The 19969-nt window shown below is 42.7% G+C and overlaps 1 protein-coding gene across 1 annotated transcript in view; it reads left to right on the top strand.

The window, feature by feature from the left end:
- The first annotated feature begins 5534 nt into the window (after positions 1-5534).
- Positions 5535-19969, top strand: part of fgf12a (fibroblast growth factor 12a) — a 311326-nt gene continuing 296891 nt past the window's right edge. Inside the window, exon 1 of the mRNA XM_048164785.1 lies at positions 5535-6599. Coding sequence (XP_048020742.1) covers positions 6449-6599 — 151 coding nt within the window. The 5' untranslated portion in view covers positions 5535-6448. The remainder of the gene's footprint in view (positions 6600-19969) is intronic.

The raw sequence follows: 19969 nt of genomic DNA, 5'->3' as shown, positions 1-19969 counted from the left end.
TTGACATATCGACTTGAAATCCATAACTTTTTGTCTGCATGGTCTGAAAATGATACGGTTCGATTTTGGTGAAAATCGGAGCAACGGTCTAGGAGGAGTTCGAAAAAGTATGTTTTTAAAGAAAAACAATATGGTGGACAGGAAGTTCAGCCGACTATAGCAAATTTGATATCCGTGTTCTCGGTATGACCCAAGGAATCTACTGAGACCAGTTTCATTACAATTGATTAATATATTCAAACGTTATTAACATTTTTGTAAATTTCATAATAACTTTTGACCACAAGGTGGCGCTGGTCCGAAACTTGTCAGGCTCCTTCAGGGCATTGTGCTGATGACCCATACCGAGTTTTGTATCGATATGCTAATGCGTTCGTAAAGTACAGTGTTTTAGCACAAAATTCAAATTGGATGATGGCCAAAATGGCCGATATGGAAAAATTGGATATCATTCGACTCAACATGATGCCCCGAATCTAATAAGACCAAATTTATGATTTTTGGTCAAACCTATCAGAAGTTATAAGCAAAAAATTCATTTTTCATATCTCCACTCCAGTAGGTGGTGCTGCTCCGAAACACTGCATGATGCCTCAGGTCATGCTTGTGATGACATGTACCAAGTTTGGTCTGAATATGATAAAGCAGTGCAGAGATACAGCTTAGAGAGTGTGTTTTACATCATGCTCAAATTCATTGCTTCGGTATACGAAAATGTTTGACGTATCAACTTGAAATCCATAACTTTTTGTCGGCATGGTCTGAAGATGATACGGTTCAATTTTGGTGAAAATCGGAGCAACGGTCTAGGAGGAGTTCGAAAAAGTAGGTTTTTAAAGAAAAACAATATGGCGGACAGGAAGTTCAGCTGACTATGGCAAATTTGATATCTATGTTCTCAGCATGACCCAAGGAATCCACTGAGACCAGTTTCATTACAATCGGTTGATATAATCAAAAGTTATTAGCATTGTCGTAAATTTTGTTATAACTTTTGACCACAAGGTGGCGCCGGTCCGAAACTTCTCAGGCTCCTTCAGGGCATTGTGCTGATGACCCATACCGAGTTTCATAATGATACGCTAATGCGTTCGTAAAATACAGCATTTTAGCACAAAATTCAAAATGGCCGACGGCCAAAATGGCCGAAGTGGGAAAATTGGATATCATTCGACTCGGCATGATTCCCCGAATCCAACGAGACCAAATTTATGATTATTGGCCAAACCCATCAGAAGTTATAAGCAAAAATACACATTTTTCATATCTCCGCACCAGCAGGTGGCGCTGCGACCGAAACACTGCATGGTGCCTCAGGTCATGCTTGTGATGACAGGTACCAAGTTTGGTCTGAATAACGATAAAGCATTGCGGAGATACAGCCTTACTGTCTATTTTCGCAAGCACTACGTACGAATTCGTTCACCTGAGTTTTTCGAAAACGGTTACAGGAATCAACTTGAATTTCCATAACTTTTTGTCAGGCATGGTCTGACGATGATCTGGTTCAATTTTCGTGAAAATTGGAGTAACGGCCTAGGAGGAGTTCGAAAAAGTACATTTTTCAGAAAATTCAAAATGGCGGAAAAATATTCATGACTGAAAATGACGTCATAGGGTGCATTCGATTCGGCTTGACCCAAGGAATCAGAGGAAAAAAAGAATTTTGTTTCTAGCCCTTATGGTTCAAAAGTTACTTAACATAAACATAAGTGCAACTTTGGACAGCTGGTGGCGCTAGAGGGATTGAGTTAGAGACTCCAAATTTGGCTATGGACATAGCTCAGACTGTCCTCTAACTGTGTGCCAAATGTTCATAACTTTCCCGCAAGCGGTTCTATGGGTCTGCCATAGACTTCAAGAGCGGAAGAAGAAGAAGAAGAAGAAGAAGAAGAAGAAGAATAAAAAAAAAAAAAAAAAAAAAGAACGCCAACAATAACAATAGGTGCCTCCGCACCTTCGGTGCTTGGCCCCTAATAAATATAGCTGCAAGCAGCAATTACGGGGCCAAGCACAAAAACGGCACAAGAAGCCAAGCCAACATGACTGGGAGCATCAGACCAACAGCAGCAGTGAGTAATTAGAAAAAAAAAGTTATTAGCAATTTTTGTCAATTTTGTTATAACTTTTGGCAAAAACTAGGATGGCGCTGGTCCAAAACTTCTCAATTGGCTCCTTCAGAGCATTGTCCTGATGACCCATACCAAATTTATGAATTTTGGTCAAACCCATCAGAAGTTATAAGCAAAAATAGCCAATTTTTCATATCTCCACTCCAGTAGGTGGCGCTGCGCCGAAACACTGTTTGATGCCTCAGGTCATTTTTGTGATGACAAGTACCAAGCTTTTTGTTTGAATATGATAAAGCATTGCAGAGATACAGCTTCAAGAGTAATTTTTGCATCATGCCTCAAATTCATTGCTCCAGTATACAAAACGGTTTGACATATCGACTTGAAATCCATAACTTTTTGTCGGCATGGTCTGAAGATGATACGGTTCAATTTTGGTGAAAATCGGAGCAACGGTCTAGGAGGAGTTCGAAAAAGTAGGTTTTTAAAGAAAAACAATATGGCGGACAGGAAGTTCAGCCAACTATGGCAAATTTGATATCTATGTTCTCAGGCATGACCCAAGGAATCTACTGAGACCAGTTTCATTACAATTGGTGAATAAGTTCAAAAGTTATTAACATTTTTGAAAATTTTGTTATAACTTTTGACCACAAGGTGGCGCTGTCCGAAACTTCTCAGGCTCCTTCAGGGCATTGTGCTGATGACCCATACCGAGTTTCGTAATGATACGCTAATGCGTTCATAAAAATACAGCATTTTAGCTCAAAATTCAAAATGGCCGACGGCCAAAATGGCTGAAGTGGTAAAATTGGATATCATTTGACTCGGCATGATTCCCCGAATCCAACGAGACCAAATTTATGATTTTTGGACAAATCCATCAGAAGTTATAAGCAAAAATAGCCATTTTTCATATCTCCGCACCACTAGGTGGCGCTGTGTCGAAACGCTGCATGTTGCCTCAGGTCATGCTTGTGATGACAGTTACCAAGTTTGGTCTGAATACGATAAAGCGTTGCGGAGATACAGCCTTATGTCTATTTTCGCAAGCACTACGTACAATTCGTTTGCGTGTTTTTCGAAAATGGTTTGAGAAATCAACTTGAATTCCATAACTTTTTGTCGGCATGGTCTGAAGATGATCTGGTTCAATTTTCGTGAAAATTGGAGTAACGGCCTAGGAGGAGTTCGAAAAAGTACGTTTTTCAGAAAATTCAAAATGGCGGAAAAATTTTCATGACGGAAAATGACGTCATATGGTGCAATCGATTCGTCTTGACCCAAGGAATCAGAGGAAAAAAGAATTTTGTTTCTAGCCCTTATGGTACAAAAGTTATCAACATAAACATAAGTGCAAATTTGGACAGCTGGTGGCGCTAGAGGGATTGAGTTAGAGACTCCAAATTTGCTATGGACAAAGGTCAGACTGTCCTCTAACTGTGTGCCAAATTTCACAACTTTCCCGCAAGCGGTTCTATGGGCTGCCATAGACTTCAAGAGCGGAAGAAGAAGCGGAAGAATAATAAGCGTATGGAACGCCAACAATAACAATAGGTGCCTAAGCACCTTCGGTGCTTGGCCCCTAATAATAATAATAATAAAAAAAAAAAGAACGCCAACAATAACAATAGTTGCCTCCGCACCTTCGGTGCTTGGCCCCTAATAAGAAAACTAACGGAAACAATAGGTGCCTCCGCACCTTCGGTGCTTGGCCCCTAATAATAATAATAAAAAAAAAAAGAACGCCAACAATAACAATAGGTGCCTCCGCACCTTCGGTGCTTGGCCCCTAACAATAGGGCCTTCAGCCCCTTGGGCTTTGGCCCTAATAATCCTAAAGAAAACAATAGGGCCTTCAGCCCCTTGGGCTTTGGCCCTAATAATAATAATCCTAAAGAAAACAATAGGGCCTTCAGCCCCTTGGGCTTTGGCCCTAATAATCCTAAAGAAAACAATAGGGCCTTCAGCCCCTTACAGGGCTTTGGCCCTAATAATAATAATCCTAAAGAAAACAATAGGGCCTTCAGCCCCTTACAGGGCTTTGGCCCTAATTGGCTGAGCAATTCCAATAGGGTCCTCACACCATCGGTGCTCGGGCCCTAATAATAAACGGAGCAATTCCAATAGGGTCCTCACATCATCGGTGCTCGGGCCCTAATAATAATAATAATAAACGGAGCAATTCCAATAGGGTCCTCACACCATCGGTGCTTGGGCCCTAATAAACGGAGCAATTCCAATAGGGTCCTCACACCATCGGTGCTCGGGCCCTAATAATAAACAGAGCAATTCCAATAGGGTCCTCACACCATCGGTGCTCGGGCCCTAATAATAATAATAATAAACGGAGCAATTCCAATAGGGTCCTCACACCATTGGTGCTCGGGCCCTAATAATGATAATCCTTAGAAGAACAAGAGGGCCCTTCGCCATTTCATTGGCTTGGGCCCTAATAATAATAATAAACGGAGCAATTCCAATAGGGTCCTCACACCATCGGTGCTCGGGCCCTAATAAACAGAGCAATTCCAATAGGGTCCTCACACCATCGGTGCTCGGGCCCTAAAAATGTATATTATTTAACTAATATTCAGCTTTTCTTTTTAATAGTCGATTTATTTTCAGCAGTCATCAAGCTTGTACTTACACACTGGTCACAGACATGAAGATGTGGGCTACCTTTAATTTCACCACGCTGATTGCTCTTTAACAAAAACCGCAGACAGGCTGAATGAAAATGTAAATCCATTCTCTGTCAGTAGTTGGTGCTTTTGTAACAGCAGAAATAGAGCTGTTTCCCCGGTAACCCCATAAACAAAGCAGAGCTGTGCTTATAAACACTACGCCTTACACAGAGGGATGATGCAAATTCATACTTTAATTAATATAATTTCCTCAGAACTCTGTTGTAAAACCTCTCACTTCTTGCGCCATTTTTTTTTCCAAATGAAACCTACGCTTCCTGCTGTATCTGCGTGAGTGCTTACTTTGCTTAATACTGGACAGTACTTAACGTGAGTTTTTCAAATCAAATACAGTTTTAATGATGATTAAAATATTAAACTGCAATACTAACCGTCGGAAACTGCATCATGGCTTATTGTCAAACTGGTAAATGTTTCCTCACTAACCCTCAAACTACAGTGAGCTTGGCAACCCCTCGTAAATCTTTAGCGACCCCCAGGTTGGGAAACACTGCCCTACACTACCCCTACTCCTAAACCTACCCATCACAGAAAACATTCTGCATTTTTACATTTTTAATAAAACTTTCTTTAGTATGTTTTTAAAGCTATTTTAAATATAAGGACTCATGAAATGTCCTCATATTTAATGTTTACGTCATAATACCAATGTAATACTCATGTCATTATACAAATTTGTGTCCTCATAAATCACAAAAATGCGCGCGCACACACACACACACACACACACACATTTTTTATATACAAGAATTGTCAGATTAGACTTATGTTGGCTGTTGATATGTGTTTGTTTGCCTTGTCTATTTTGTATTTGTCACAATATGTAAATAATGTCACAGTTTTGCATTAAAAAAAAAAAAAAAGAAACTCCCGAATTGTTTCCCAATTTGTGTGCTTCATGCTTCGGACGTTCAGCCAACGGTTCGTGGTTGTGATGTCTGAGGCTGAGGCTAAGATCTAATAATGGGATTTACATAAAAACTAAAAAGTGTCCAGATGCATTATAGTTATGACCTGGACATGTTTTCAATAGATAGATTCACACTCATACATGTGTTAAACGCAAAACTTCTTCCCCATGGTAGAGTCATTTCCTATGGGGGCCCCTATACAAATAAATTATGGTGTTGATTCTGAATGTGATTTAGTAATGTTCTTCCTGATGGATGCAGGCAGGCTCGTTTGTGTGATTGATGGCCCTTCCAGCCTGTCAGAGATACTGGGGCTGCAGTGGATATATGAGACCCATTATGAATAGCTGATCATGACCATCATGGACATTCACTACTCTCCTGAGCTCTGGTCTTGAAAGATGTGGGACTTTGCTGCATGTCAGATCATCCTTGTGGCTCTCTTCACTCCACACCTCTCAGGCCTGCCTCTAAACATTTATTGTACCTGCTTGTACAGGTCACCGCTCCACCAGAAAACACCTGTTATGGCTACAGCTGGTCTTCTAAATGCCAGGTGTCCATATTGAAATTGATTAACAAGGTTGCAGAAAGTAAATATGAAGAGCTTTATCAACACAGCCATTCACAAGTACATTCACTGCCATCACTGGATAAGAAGTCAAGAACTTATTTTAAATTCTTCTTTTTTTGCTTAACTAGCTTCTGTTGAACTTATGAAAAAAGTTGCAATGTGTTGGGGTGGATTCTGATAAAAATGTGGGTTGGGGGCGGGGCTGTGTGTTTATTTGTTCCAGAGCCGCAGCTGAAAGGCATCGTGACACGACTGTTCAGCCAGCAGGGTTTTTACCTGCAGATGCAGCCAGATGGAACTATCGATGGCACCAAGGATGAGAACAGCGACTACAGTGAGTGATTGGAAATGTGCAGCGCATACAGAGTCCATTGTTTTACACTAATTGCATATAGGGAAGATTGTTGTCACACTTTTTACTTCAGTGAACATTCCTCTGGGTTGGTTTATTTATGAAATAAGATTAATAAAAAACTGTCATCAATTTATCACCCTCACTTGTTCCACAAAAACGTGTATATATTGTTACTTTACAGTGGGACATGCATTGGACTGCCATGAAGGAGTAAATGATGACAGAATATTACATTTTAATTTTTTGGGAGAAAAAATTAAAGAGAACAGAGACATACTTCGGACAGACCGACAAATAGGAATCTCACTACAGAGGCCAATCCACTTTAAGTGTAACTAAAACGAGCCAATGCACATTGGCATGCATTCATTTGCAGCAGCTGCTGTGCCACACAGTGCGGGTATATAATGAACAGCAGGTGCAATGCATTCCTTACCGACTGTGGCGACGGGATGTACGTCTCCGTTCCCATTCAGTCGGTCACGTTTGACGTACGTCTGACAGACTGACGAATAGGAATCCCTACCAAAGTGCCACAGTCGCTGCCCCCTTCCAGTGCTCTGTGCAAGCCTCCTGCTCCCTCTTGCCTACCAGGACACAAAGAGTGAGAAGTACACATGGACTAACCTTGTAGGGCCATACTACATATGGAAGTACTAGGGTGACTCCAACCTGATAAGAGGTGGGTTCTCCCAAAAGGAAAGACACAGGCTTCGTTTAGGAGCAACCGTGGAATTTACACATATGGGATCCCTGCAGGGTCACACATATGGAACTCAGCCTAAATCCGATTCTCAAGGATGCAACGGATTATAGGCCTGGCACCAGATGCTCCACCACATCCAGCTGCCAAAGGTGGTGGAGGACTCAACAGGGTCTGCCTTGTAGGGATTCTCTGGAGCAATAAGTGCATGTCAGCACAGCAAGCTGACACTAAGCCGGGGCCTCTCCATGTCTCTGACCGGTTAAGCTGAGAACACAGGAGGAGACTGGTTCAACACGAAGGCTATAGAATCTAGCGAATGTGTTAAGTGTCGCCCAACCCGCAGCCCTACAAATATCTGTTAGCGAGGCGCCACAAGCCAGCGCCCAGGAGGATGCAACACCTCTCGTAGAGTGAGCACGCAACCTGAGCAGGCAGGGCACGCCTTGTGCTTCCAGTGGGCCATCCTCTGCTTGGAGACAGCCTTTCCCTTCTGTTGGCCTCCATAACAGACAAAGAGCTGGTCTGAGGGCCTGTGCCTTTGAGTTCTGTCTATGTACAGTCGCAGAGCACAGACTGGACAGAGCAAAGCCAGGGCTGGGTCTGCCCCCTCTGGAGGCAGCGCCTTGCAGGCTCACTACCTTGCAGGCTCACTACCTACCCAGGAACCCTGGGCACTTAGCCAGGCCGGGGTATCAGTACCATGTGGCCGTCACCCGGCCCGAACTCTAGGCATGATTCGTCGACCGAAAATGCCTGCAGGTCCCCTAGCCTCTTGATAGAGGCCAATGCAACCAGCAGCAAAGTCTTCATAGACAGAATATTTAAGTCTGCTGACTGCAAGTGCTCAAAGGGAGCATTCTAAAGTGCTCGAAGCACCAGAGCAAGGTCCCAAGAGGATATGGAGGAGGGTCGAGGAGGATATAACCATCTCGCCCCCTTAAGGAACCTGACGACCAGGTCGTGCTTCCCAACAGACTTGCCATCTATGTGGTCATGATATGCAGATATCGCAGCATGAACTTTGAGGGTCGAGGGAGACAGCCTTTGCTCCAACCCCTGCCGCAAGAAGGAAAGCATGGCTCTGATCGAACATTTTCGGGGGTCTTCTCGGCGAGAAGAACACCACTCGGCAAACAGGTTCCACATCAAGACGGTGCTTGAGCCGAAGTGATGGTGTTAAGTACCTCAGGGAGTAAGTCAACTAGAACCTCTGCGTCCCGTCCAGTGACCAGACATGGAGTTTCCAGAGGTCTGGATGCGGGTGCCAAAGAGTGCCCCATCTCTGAGAAAGAAGAATGAAAAAAAAATTGGTGGGACCATCATCCTGCCGTTGAACGTATTCAGGCAGTTTAACACTGACTGACTGTGCTGTCCGTTCGACCGAATCCAACTCCACACCAAAAAAAAAAAAAAAAAAAAAGATCCTCTGCACAGGGGAGAGTTTGCTCTTTTCCCAGTTGACCTAAAGACCCAACTGGCTGAGGTGACTGAGCACCAGGTCCCTGTGTTCGCATAACTGATACTGAGACTGAGCTAGTATGAGCCAGTCGTTGAGATAATTGAGGATGTGAACGCTATGTTCTCTCACGGCAACAAGGGCCGCCTCCACGACTTACGTGAAGACGCGGGGAGGCAGGGACAGCCCGAAGGGTTGATCGCTGCAAACCAATCTCGGGGACAGATGCACTTGAAAATGCGTTTCTGTGTGAACATTTTGAACGGTAGCTTGTGTAGGCTCCAATTCAAAACTCACAGGTCCAAGATTCAGTCATAACCCACCGCTTTTCTTGGACACAATGAAGTAGGGGCGGAAGAACCCTGACCTTATATTGGCTGGAAGGACAGGCTTTATCGCGTCCTTTGCCAATAGGACCACAATCTCTGCACGCAAGACACGGGCATCAGCTGCTTTCACTGAAGTGAAGTGGATGCACCTGAACTTGGGGGGATGCCGGGTGAATTGAATCGCATAGCCGTGCCTGATGGTCCGAATGAGCCAGCAAGATAGATTGGGGAGCGCTAGACGGGCTCTCAGAGAACATACAAGTGGGACCAAGGGGACTGTGGGGTTACCCACAGTGGGGCAGCGAGGTGGAATGCAGGGACGCGCTCGAGAGGGGCTCTCTTTGTGAGGCTGAGTCTGTGCAACACTTACCTGGTTCCACGGTTGGGCAGGAGGCACTGGAGAGGCTTTGGTTGCCTTCTCGAACAGCGCACTGCTGCCCGCTGACAGCTCCCACTGTTCTCTGAGCCCTCATCGGACCCAGAGATGGAAGAAACTGCTCTTTTGTTTAAAAGTTGGGAACAGAAACAAAAGGAAACAAAGGATTTACCACCTGGCCCTCCTCCAGGGGAGGGAGTGGTGTGGTCACCATCTCCCAATAAGCAGTCCCATCCATCTCTTTGTCGCCCTTCCTAGGTCCTCTTGCCTTTGGTTTTAACGCCCTTCTTGGTGGGGGCCTAGAGGGGCTGGGCGCCCCACTTGCGATCGGCTTCACGGCGCCACTTGGATGGAGGCTACTGCCAAAGCGGGGGAGCGGGGGCAGCCGCAGGGGGGTGCCCTCGGTAATGAGCAGGCTGAGGTGCTGTGGCCGGCGGATGGGTGGAAGCAGCAACTGACCACCGGGGCAGGATGTGACTGCTGGCCTCAGACTGCTTCTGTACAGCCGAGAACTGCTTGGCAAAGTTCTCGACTGTGTCTCCAAAGAGGCCGGTCTGGGACACGGGGGAATTAAGGAACCTGACTTTGTCGGTATCCCTCATGTCGGCCAGACACAGCACTCTTTTGAATCAATTCTGTTCAAAGACTTGCTCAAACAAGTTGGCAAAACTGTCTAAATTGGTTCACGAATCAGATGGAATGATTTGTTCAGTTACCTGCACGCACTGAATAGTTTGAAGCGGTTTCTCACTCAGAGCGTTAGATGAAGTGGCAGTGGACCTACAGGCAATTAAAAGCAGATCTGCCTATTGTTTGCCAGCAATGAAGATCTTTCTTACTTGAACTGCATATGCTGTCTGTGAACAATTCCACAGGTATCGATTTCATTTCAGTTTAATTCATACAGCCAATAGCCTACATTTTACTGTACAACCAAACAGATTATTGGAACCAAAACGATAACACCACTACAAAGTATGTAACATTTCTTTACCAGTTTTTTACAGATTACAGATTACAGATCGGGTTACAGATGACAGAAATAATGCTTGTCTTGTCTGTGTTTGTTGCAAGGATATCTATCTATCTATCTATCTATATATATATATATATACACTGCTCAAAAAAATTAAAGGAACACTTTTTAATCAGAGAATAACATCAAGTCAGTTAAACTCTTGGGATATTAATCTGGTCAGTAAAGTAGCAGAGGGGGTTATTAATCAGTTTCAGCTGCTTTGGTGTTAATGAAATTAACAACAGGTGCACTAGATGGGCAACAATAAGACAACCCCTAAAACAGGAATGGTTTTACAGGTGGAAGCCACTGACATTTTTATCCCTACTCATCTTTTCTGACTGTTTTTCATTAGTTTTGCATTTGGCTAGGGTCAGTGTCACTACTGGTAGTACGATACTTGTAGCGATACCTGGACCCTACAGAGGTTGCACAGGCAGTCCAACTCCTCCAGGATGGCACATCAATACGTGCCATTGCCAGAAGGTTTTGCACAGTCTCAAGAGCATGGAGGAGATTCCAGGAGACAGGCAGTTACTATAGGAGAGCTGGACAGGGCTGTAGAAGGTCCTTAACCCATCAGCAGGACCGGTATATGCTCCTTTGTGCAAGGAGGAACAGGATAAGCACTGCCAGAGCCCTACAAAATGACCTCCAGCAGGCCACTGGTGTGAATGTCTCTGACCAAACAATCATAAACAGACTTCATGAGGATGGTCTGAGGGCCCGATGTCCTCTAGTGGGCCCTGTGCTCACTGCCCGGAACCGTGGAACTCGATTGGCATTTGCCTTTGAACAGCAGAATTGGAAGGTCCGCGACTGGTGCCCTGTGCTTTTCACAGATGAGAGCAGATTCACCCTGAGCACGTGACAGACGTGAAAGGGTCTGGAGAAGCTGTGGAGAACATTATGCTGTCTGTAACATCGTTCAGCATGACCGGTTTGGTGGTGGGTCAGTGATGGTCTGGGGAGGCATATCCATGGAGGGACACACAGACCTCTACAGGCTAGACAATGGAACCCTGACTGCCATTAGGTATGGGGATGAAATCCTTAGACTCATTGTCAGACCTTCCGCTGGTACAGTGGGTCCTGGGTTCCTCCTGGTGCACGATAATGCCCAGCCTCATGTGACAAGAGTATGTAGGCAGTTACTGGAAGATGAAGGAATTGACGCCATTGAATGGCCCCCATGCTTGCCTGACCTAAATCCAATAGAACACCTCTGGGACATTATGTTTCGGTCCATCCGACGCCACCAAGTTGCACCTCAGACTGGGAGGTGGAGCCTGACGTGTCTGTGACAAATAAGAGGACAGAAAAGTTAAATGTACATATAAGGAACAGTTGGAGGACCGATTTGCAACTTATTAGGTCAATTGGCAACATGATTCGGCATAAAAGGAGCCTCTCAGAGTGGCAGTGTCTCTCAGAAGTCAAAATGGGCAGAGGATCACCAATTCCCCCAATGCTGCGGCGAAAAATAGTGGAGCAATATCAGAAAGGAGTTTCTCAGAGAAAAATTGCAAAGAGTTTGAAGTTATCATCATCTACAGTGCATAATATCATCCAAAGATTCAGAAAATCTGGAACAATCTCTGTGCGTAAGGGTCAAGGCCGGAAAACCATACTGGATGCCCGTGATCTTCGGGCCCTTAGACGGCACTGCATCACATACAGGAATGCTACTGTAATGGAAATCACAACATGGGCTCAGGAATACTTCCAGAAAACATTGTCGGTGAACACAATCCACTGTGCCATTTGCCGTTGCCGGCTAAAACTCTGTAGGTCAAAAAAGAAGCCATATCTAATCATGATTCAGAAGTGCAGGCGTTTTCTCTGGGCCAAAGCTCATTTAAAATGGACTGTGGCAAAGTGGAAAACTGTTCTGTGGTCAGACGAATCAAAATTTGAAGTTCTTTTTGGAAAACTGGGATGCCATGTCATCCGGACTAAAGAGGACAAGGACAACCCAAGTTGTTATCAGCGCTCAGTTCAGAAGCCTGCATCTCTGATGGTATGGGGTTGCATGAGTGCGTGTGGCATGGGCAGCTTACACATCTGGAAAGGCACCATCAATGCTGAAAGGTATATCCAAGTTCAATCATGACAACTCTCAGGAGTGGATTAAATTCAACCAGCATTTATTGGCATGGGGTATGAAGTATACATGGCTTGATTTTGGTGTACGAGATCTGCTACGCTGCTGCTGCTGCTATTGCTGCTGCAGTTACTGCTGCTGCTGCTGTTGCTGTTGCTGCTGAGCAAATACAAATTGTTCAGCCTAGTCAAATAAAACAACAAGGAAAAGGTTGCTGCAAGAATGGTAGAACCCCCATAGCAGATCTCTACAGGTGGCGCTGGGGAGGAGGAGGGATAACAGCGCTTCACATTGCGCAGCTTGTCGATTGCAGGCTAGGGTACGATATATATGGTTGCGTGGATATGGAATTACTTCTGACTGGCTGATGCCATGGTGTAGAAAGAACCAATCAGTGCTCGGTTAGAGTTTCATGACTGAACTTTGTATTTCTAGAACAACATATGCTCCCATCCAGACGTCGTCTCTTTCAGGGAAGACCTTGCATTTTCCAACATGACAATGCCAGACCACATACTGCATCAATTGGCATCATGGCTGCGTAGAAGGAGGATCCGGGTACTGAAATGGCCAGCCTGCAGTCCAGATCTTTCACCCATAGAAAACATTTGCCGCATCATAAAGAGGAAGATGCGACAAAGAAGACCTAAGCAACTAGACAGTTGAGCAACTAGAAGCCTGTATTAGACAAGAATGGGACAACGTTCCTATTCCTAAACTTGAGCAACTTGTCTCCTCAGTCCCCAGGCGTTTGCAGACTGTTATAAAAAGAAGAGGGGATGCCACACAGTGGTAAACATGGCCTTGTCCCAACTTGAGATGTGTTGATGCCATGAAATTGAAAATCAACTTATTTTTTCCTTAAAATGATACATTTTCTCAGTTTAAACATTTGATATGTCATCTATGTTGTATTTTGAATAAAATATTGACTTTTGAAACTTCCACATCATTTTTTATTCACAATTTGTACAGTGTCCCAACTTTTTTGGAATTGGGTTTGTATTTACAAATCTTTTATATCATAAAGATATATGTATAATTTCTTTTTTTTTTTTACAATTTTATAGACACATTTTAGATACCTAAACTCTACCCAAAACCTAAACATAACTGTTTTGTAGAGAATATAAAAATAATATATAAAACGTAATGGACAGAAATGTGTAGAACAATTTTAGTAACAATATAGCATTAAAATTATATTTTGAGCTGCTAATCCCATTCCTACCTCTAAACCTACCCATAGCCATTTCTTAAAAATATTTACAGTTATAAAGAAAAACATAACAGACAGACAAGTGGAATCACAATAATTTATTTATTGCAAAAATGTCAAAAGCGGTACCAAAAGTATAGTCCAAATGATGATGTGTGGCACTTGCAGTCCTCTGTGTCGGTATGTAATAATTTTGTATGAGGTACAGAGCATAATTTAAGTTGTCAATTTCTGAAAATATTATGCACACAATATGCACATCAACTGAAACATGACATGCTGCAATCTGTGACGAAGCAGGTGAGAGCCAATGAGCATTTAATATCACTGCCGTAAAACATACCATTAAGCTTCTTGAGGAGGCAATATTTTCATTTATAATGGCTGTATCCAAAAACTTAGGCAGCTGACTTGTTGCCTTGCTGCCCTGCTGCCCTATCAGGCAATGACTTTGCAGGCAACGTTTGCGCATGAAGGCACCTCACAAAACTGATTTTGGACAGACTTCTGAGGCAGCGTGATGGTTTAATGATCTATATATATGAAAATATATGAAAATACAGGATAACTAGGGGAATATTTAATTACTAAAAGAGTAATTTTTCTCTAGAAATCAAAAGTGGACAACAATGGTCAATAACGTACATTTACACAAAAACTGACAACCAACCGCAACTTTCAGATACTATCTTTATTTTTTAGCTCAACTGTCACAGAATGGAAAGCACAGGCATATCAAAGGGATATCAAAGGCAGCGAAGGATACATCTATGCTGCCTTCAAAGATTGATCAGATAAAGGTATCTCATGAGACAGGAAGAGAAGCTAACTTTAGATTTGGATGTGCCTTGATGCCCTACATTGGAATGCATCCTCCGAAAGCAGCATTTTTCAGTTTTTGGATGCAGCCAACGAGTGCAGGATTTGATGTTTACGGTCACTGCTGAGAATGGAGATGAAGATCGCTGAAAAAAGGTCTGAATTTTGTCTGTTCCTATCATTTGAATGGATTCTAAAGATTTGGATTGCAATGAATGAATAAAATGTACTTTTTTTTGTAAATTTATGTTGTGTTATGTATCTTATGGTTCTATTGTCAGTCACAGCATAGGGCTATAGTGAAAAATACCCTTTTTTGTCCCTCGGCAAACAAAATAAATATTACATATTAAATAATGGTTAAATGATTACAGAAATGCTATTCATTTTATGTTTTAAGTGTAGTCATTTAACATTATGTAATCCTTCGAAACGAGTTTGCAGCAGAAGTCAAGAACAGAGCCAAATGTTATCATTTCATATAAAGTAGATGAGTAAACTGCATTTAATAAATGTGACTCAAAAATGTCATTGATGGCAACTGAATACAATAGAATCAAAACATTAATTCCACGATTTTAATATTCATAAAAATGTGTACACCTTTGTACATATGTAAAGTTGTTCATACATAAGTAATTTATGTGTTAGTGTTGTCAATATATCAATGTTGTACGTTTCACCAAGTATGAAAACGTAAGTAAATGTAAATGTGGTAGAACCACACTTTACATAGAAATTCACACGAATTCTCATGAAATCATGATGAAAGTTAATTCATTATGAAATAAGTTAAATTCAGCAATAAGCAGCTCTGCTTAAGCCAATAGTGTCAGTATTCAGCTTGAGTAAGTTCAATGTTGATTCAATTCACTTCAATAACTGGATCAGTTCATTGTTTGGTTATTAAGTGTTCCCAACTAAGCAAGCCAAAAATGACAGTGACAAGGGAAGGGAACAAGTCGAGATGGAGGGAACAAGACGATGTGTCAATGTATTGACACTAGTGGTCCCACTTGGGAGCCCTAAACACTTTGATACTTTGAGAAAAAGCCAATGAGAATTGGTGAGTGGAATTTACATGCACCACTCCCCCAAACATACAGGTATAAAAGGAGATGGTGCATATCCACTCATTCCGGTTTGTGCATTTAGCGAGAAGTTCAGTGTTGTGGCAGGAGGGACACAATGTCTCGTTCCCTGCATCAGGGAATGGAGGTTACAGTGGTAACCAAGATGTTTCCTACCTGTCAGTCACTTAGACATTGTATCGATGTACTGACATTAGGGGTCCCTAGGGAAAATGCCACAACCAGCTGAACCATGTTACAACCGGTGCAGATGTTGGCATATTCTACTGTGCGCCAAGAAGTGCACTTACAATGTGGTGACCTTCCCAAATTCCCATGTAAGCAATGTCATCCCACATACCACGAGGGGGCAGTAAGGACCGTACTTACAGTGAGAATAGGTCACTTCAGCCATTTCTTTACCTTTTCTCTCTTTTTTAGATACAAACTTACAGCTGTGCAGACAAGAAGTTAGTGCTGGGGAAAACACTCTATTTCCTATTTAGAAAAATAATACTACAAAGACCACATCCTACCCGAAGGGAGGTTAACATGTGAAGAATATATCACATGGACTTACCAACCAGGAAGTATCACACATGGAAAGAAGTCATTGGCATCCTGGGGCAGCCCTTGCAAGCTCACCACTTGATCCCCAAAAATGGTCCTGGAAATTCTGGGCATGTAGTCCGAATCTCAGGCCCCTTAAAATTGAACCGAACCGAACCAAGACCATCTCGGGAGGTGGTCTGAATACTGTTTGATTTCAGCTAACAGTACGGTTCACTAAAAACATGCAATCTGAACACAAACCGCTCTGGGCACACTTGATTTTTCTGTTTGTGAATTCCAATGTAGTTTGGTCATCAGATGCCTCCGTACAAATCAGCTGTTCATCATGGCTGCATCTTCTCTCAGATCTCTACAAATTATTCGTTCACAATGTACACTTTTATTGCAATTTTAACTGCTTCCAAACTGTGTAGGAGAGATGTGGCTGTGCGCCTTGCCAGTTTAATTTTATTTATATATATGTGGTTTTACGAGTGCACACACCTAGCGCATGCACAGAAAACCAGTGTGGTAGATTTTTCCCTACGCACCTGACTTAGTTAAACCTAGGTGTCCCTGACACCATCAACCAATAAACCTGGGTGTCCCTGACACCATAAAACCAATAAATTTATACTCTACTGAGCGTACTTCAGTACCTGTTCGAGTCGGCCTACGTCTCGGCCTGTTTTGGGGGCCTATCACCTGATACTAAGCTCTTTAGTGCTCCCCACCGGCACTATCACCTGATAATAAGCTCTTTAGTGCTCCTCACCACTAAACACTATCACTATAGTATGGAAAGAGTTCTCTAGTGCTTAGTTGTTTGCTGCAGCCTAAAAACCAAACAGACTCCAGTCTATGCCTCAGAATATGCTTTAATCACGGCCGGGAGAGTTCTCATCATTCCAGAGAATCTCTCTCCGAACTAAGGAATACAGCAGGTTTTATAGGATTTCAGGTACACTTCGCAGTCAGTATGGCATGATCTATTACTCATTATCATCAGTCTTAATACGATTGGTTTAGATTTAAGAAAAACATCTCAGTTCCTCTGTCCCGCTTACTGCCGGAGTAAATTTAGATTAGAACAACTGAATCACAGGATCATCAAAAAATGTCTCAGGGTTAATAGTTCAGATTACTCAATAGGTTAAAACAACCTCTCAAAGACTATTTTTTATCCCCAGAAGGATGCTGTCTAGCCAGCACAGCAGAATGTTTCTGAATCACAACACTCAGTCCTAGTGACTGTTTCTCTATTTCTAAGTTAGATTATTATTGTTAAGCCTGTAGAAGAAAATAAATGTTAGTTCATTATTAATTAGTTAAAAAATTCCATCACACCAGCTGTTACAGTGCATGTACTAAACTGAATTATTTGTAGCATCTCATTGCTTTTAAAGTGTCAAAACACTCAAGGTTCACATAAACAGGCTTTATCTTAAGTGAATGTATCTGGGAAAGAAATCATATATGTTTATTTATTTATGTTTTTTCCATTTGATTATTCAATTTCTTACTTGAATGCTGCTTTTAGGTATATCTACAGTACATGGAAAATTTAAAGCAGTTTATTTCATTTGCATCTTTCTTTTATTGTATTTGTTTTTTTTCCTATGCTGACGTTATCGTTACCTTCTGCAATAAAACAAACATGATTCAAGGAAAACAATTCAAAATAAATGTTATACAAAGATGGATATGTGATATAGTGCAAGAATACGAATGTAATATTGCAACAAAATGTATGTTTTTGTGCAAAAGATAAGCTTAAGCTCATTCAAGAGCCATTTGTAGCAATGTCGTTTTACAAAATAAAAATTAATAATAATAATCCTTACAAACAAATTTCTTGGTTAGTGAGGCACATACAATGTAAGTGAATAGGATCTTATGAAGGCTGTAGGGTCAAGCCATCAAACACTGAACTGGACTAGATCCAAAAAGCAACAGTATGAACACCAAGAGGTCTGAGACCACATTCCTACTTATGTGGACCAAAAAAAGGATCTGAGTCCTCTTTCAGGGACAGTGTTAACGTAAAGAGAACTGGGTCCTTTTTCACTTGGTTCACCTCTTGGTCCACTTAAAGGGGTCTAAGTTTGGCTCTTTTAAAGAGGACTCAACACCCACCCTTAGGATCACGTGAGAGTATGCCAGACTGAACTCTAGGAAAGTTTCGCTGACAGAGAATGCCTGCAGGTCCACAGCCCTTTTGATGGAAGTCTTCAAAGAGACTTAACTGACTTCAGGGGCTCAAAAGGAGCTCTCTAAGAGGAAATAAGGTGCAGCCTTGGAGGGTGTAACCTCCTGGAGCCTCTGAGAAACCTGATAATCATGTTTCCCTAAGGACTTACCGTCCACCGCATCGTGCCACTGTGCCAGCCACATACATTTAGTTTTCTTTATTTTGCAAAAAGCACAACATTTTGTTTTTACTCTGAGTGTATACAAATAAAAGAAGATATTCTATAGTTTCAATTGATATATTACTTATGTCTCTATGACAAAAAATGACTGAGTATTTTAAGTCTGTTTTGCTGCAATGTGAAAAAATTGCAGCAAATCCACATACATACAAGGTCCCTCCAGCACTCTAAAATGTAATTCGTACCCAAAAGTAATTTGGGTAGTAGGTTTTAGTTCCCAGAATGCTTTGCTTAAGACTGGATTAGGAGAATAATGTTTAAAAATTAAGAGTTATTTTGGTAACATTTTACATTATGTAACCCCCGTTCCCTGAAAGAGGGAATGGAAACGTTAATGTCAGTGACTGATGAATTGGGGATCTCATCTGAGAGCCCAATCACCTTCGAGTCGTAACAAAACAAGCCAATGTATATTGGCGAGTGAGATTTGCATTGCGAACCACCCCATGTAAGCTGCCTAATCCCCTCCACACCAATTGGGGCATTGAAAGACAGGGTTTACAAGGAGAATGTCGATCACTGCTGTTACCCAATACAGTGAGACTATGGATAACACTGGGAAAGCATTCCTAATCCAAGTGGAAAGGGACAATATGGAGACAACATCCTGCCCGTAGGTAGGTAACGTGTGAAGATACATATGGATAGTCCCTGTGGGGGATCCAACCTAAGCAGGGTGGAGACAGCACCAACAGGAACAGCAGAGTAACTCTGCCAAGGGAAAGACACAGACTTGCTGAGCAGGGAGCTGTATCATGGAAAAATACAAATATGGCATCACCCGAGGGGAATCGCAACATATTGGCATCCAGCCAAGAACAAGAGCTAACCAATCGGGCATGCACAGACCAAGAAGTGAAAGACCTGGCTTCAGACGTCTCTGCCACGTCCTACTGCTGAGGATGCTGGGGGAACTCCAACAGGGTTCACCAGAGGGGAACTCACCTGAGAAGCAGATAGTGCACATGTCCCATCTTAGGAGGAGAATGGCGCTGCAAGCAAGACACAGAGCAGGATCTCTACCCTACTAGCTACTTGTAGCCAGTACACATAAGGAAACCGGCTCTACACAGAGATTGTAAAACCTTGCAAACGTATTAGGTGTCTCCCAGCCTGCAGCTCTGCAGATGTCTGCCAGGGAGGTGCAGTGCACCAGCGCTGAAGAGTAGGCAACACTCCGAGTGGAGTGAGCCCTCACCCTAAGGGGGCATGGCTCGCCTTGGGATTGGTATGCCAAGAAGATGGCATCCGCTATCCAGTGGGCCAGC

This window comes from Megalobrama amblycephala, linkage group LG17, assembly GCF_018812025.1.
Source record: "Megalobrama amblycephala isolate DHTTF-2021 linkage group LG17, ASM1881202v1, whole genome shotgun sequence".
NCBI lineage: Eukaryota > Metazoa > Chordata > Actinopteri > Cypriniformes > Xenocyprididae > Megalobrama > Megalobrama amblycephala.
This window is presented reverse-complemented; position numbering and strand designations above follow the sequence as displayed.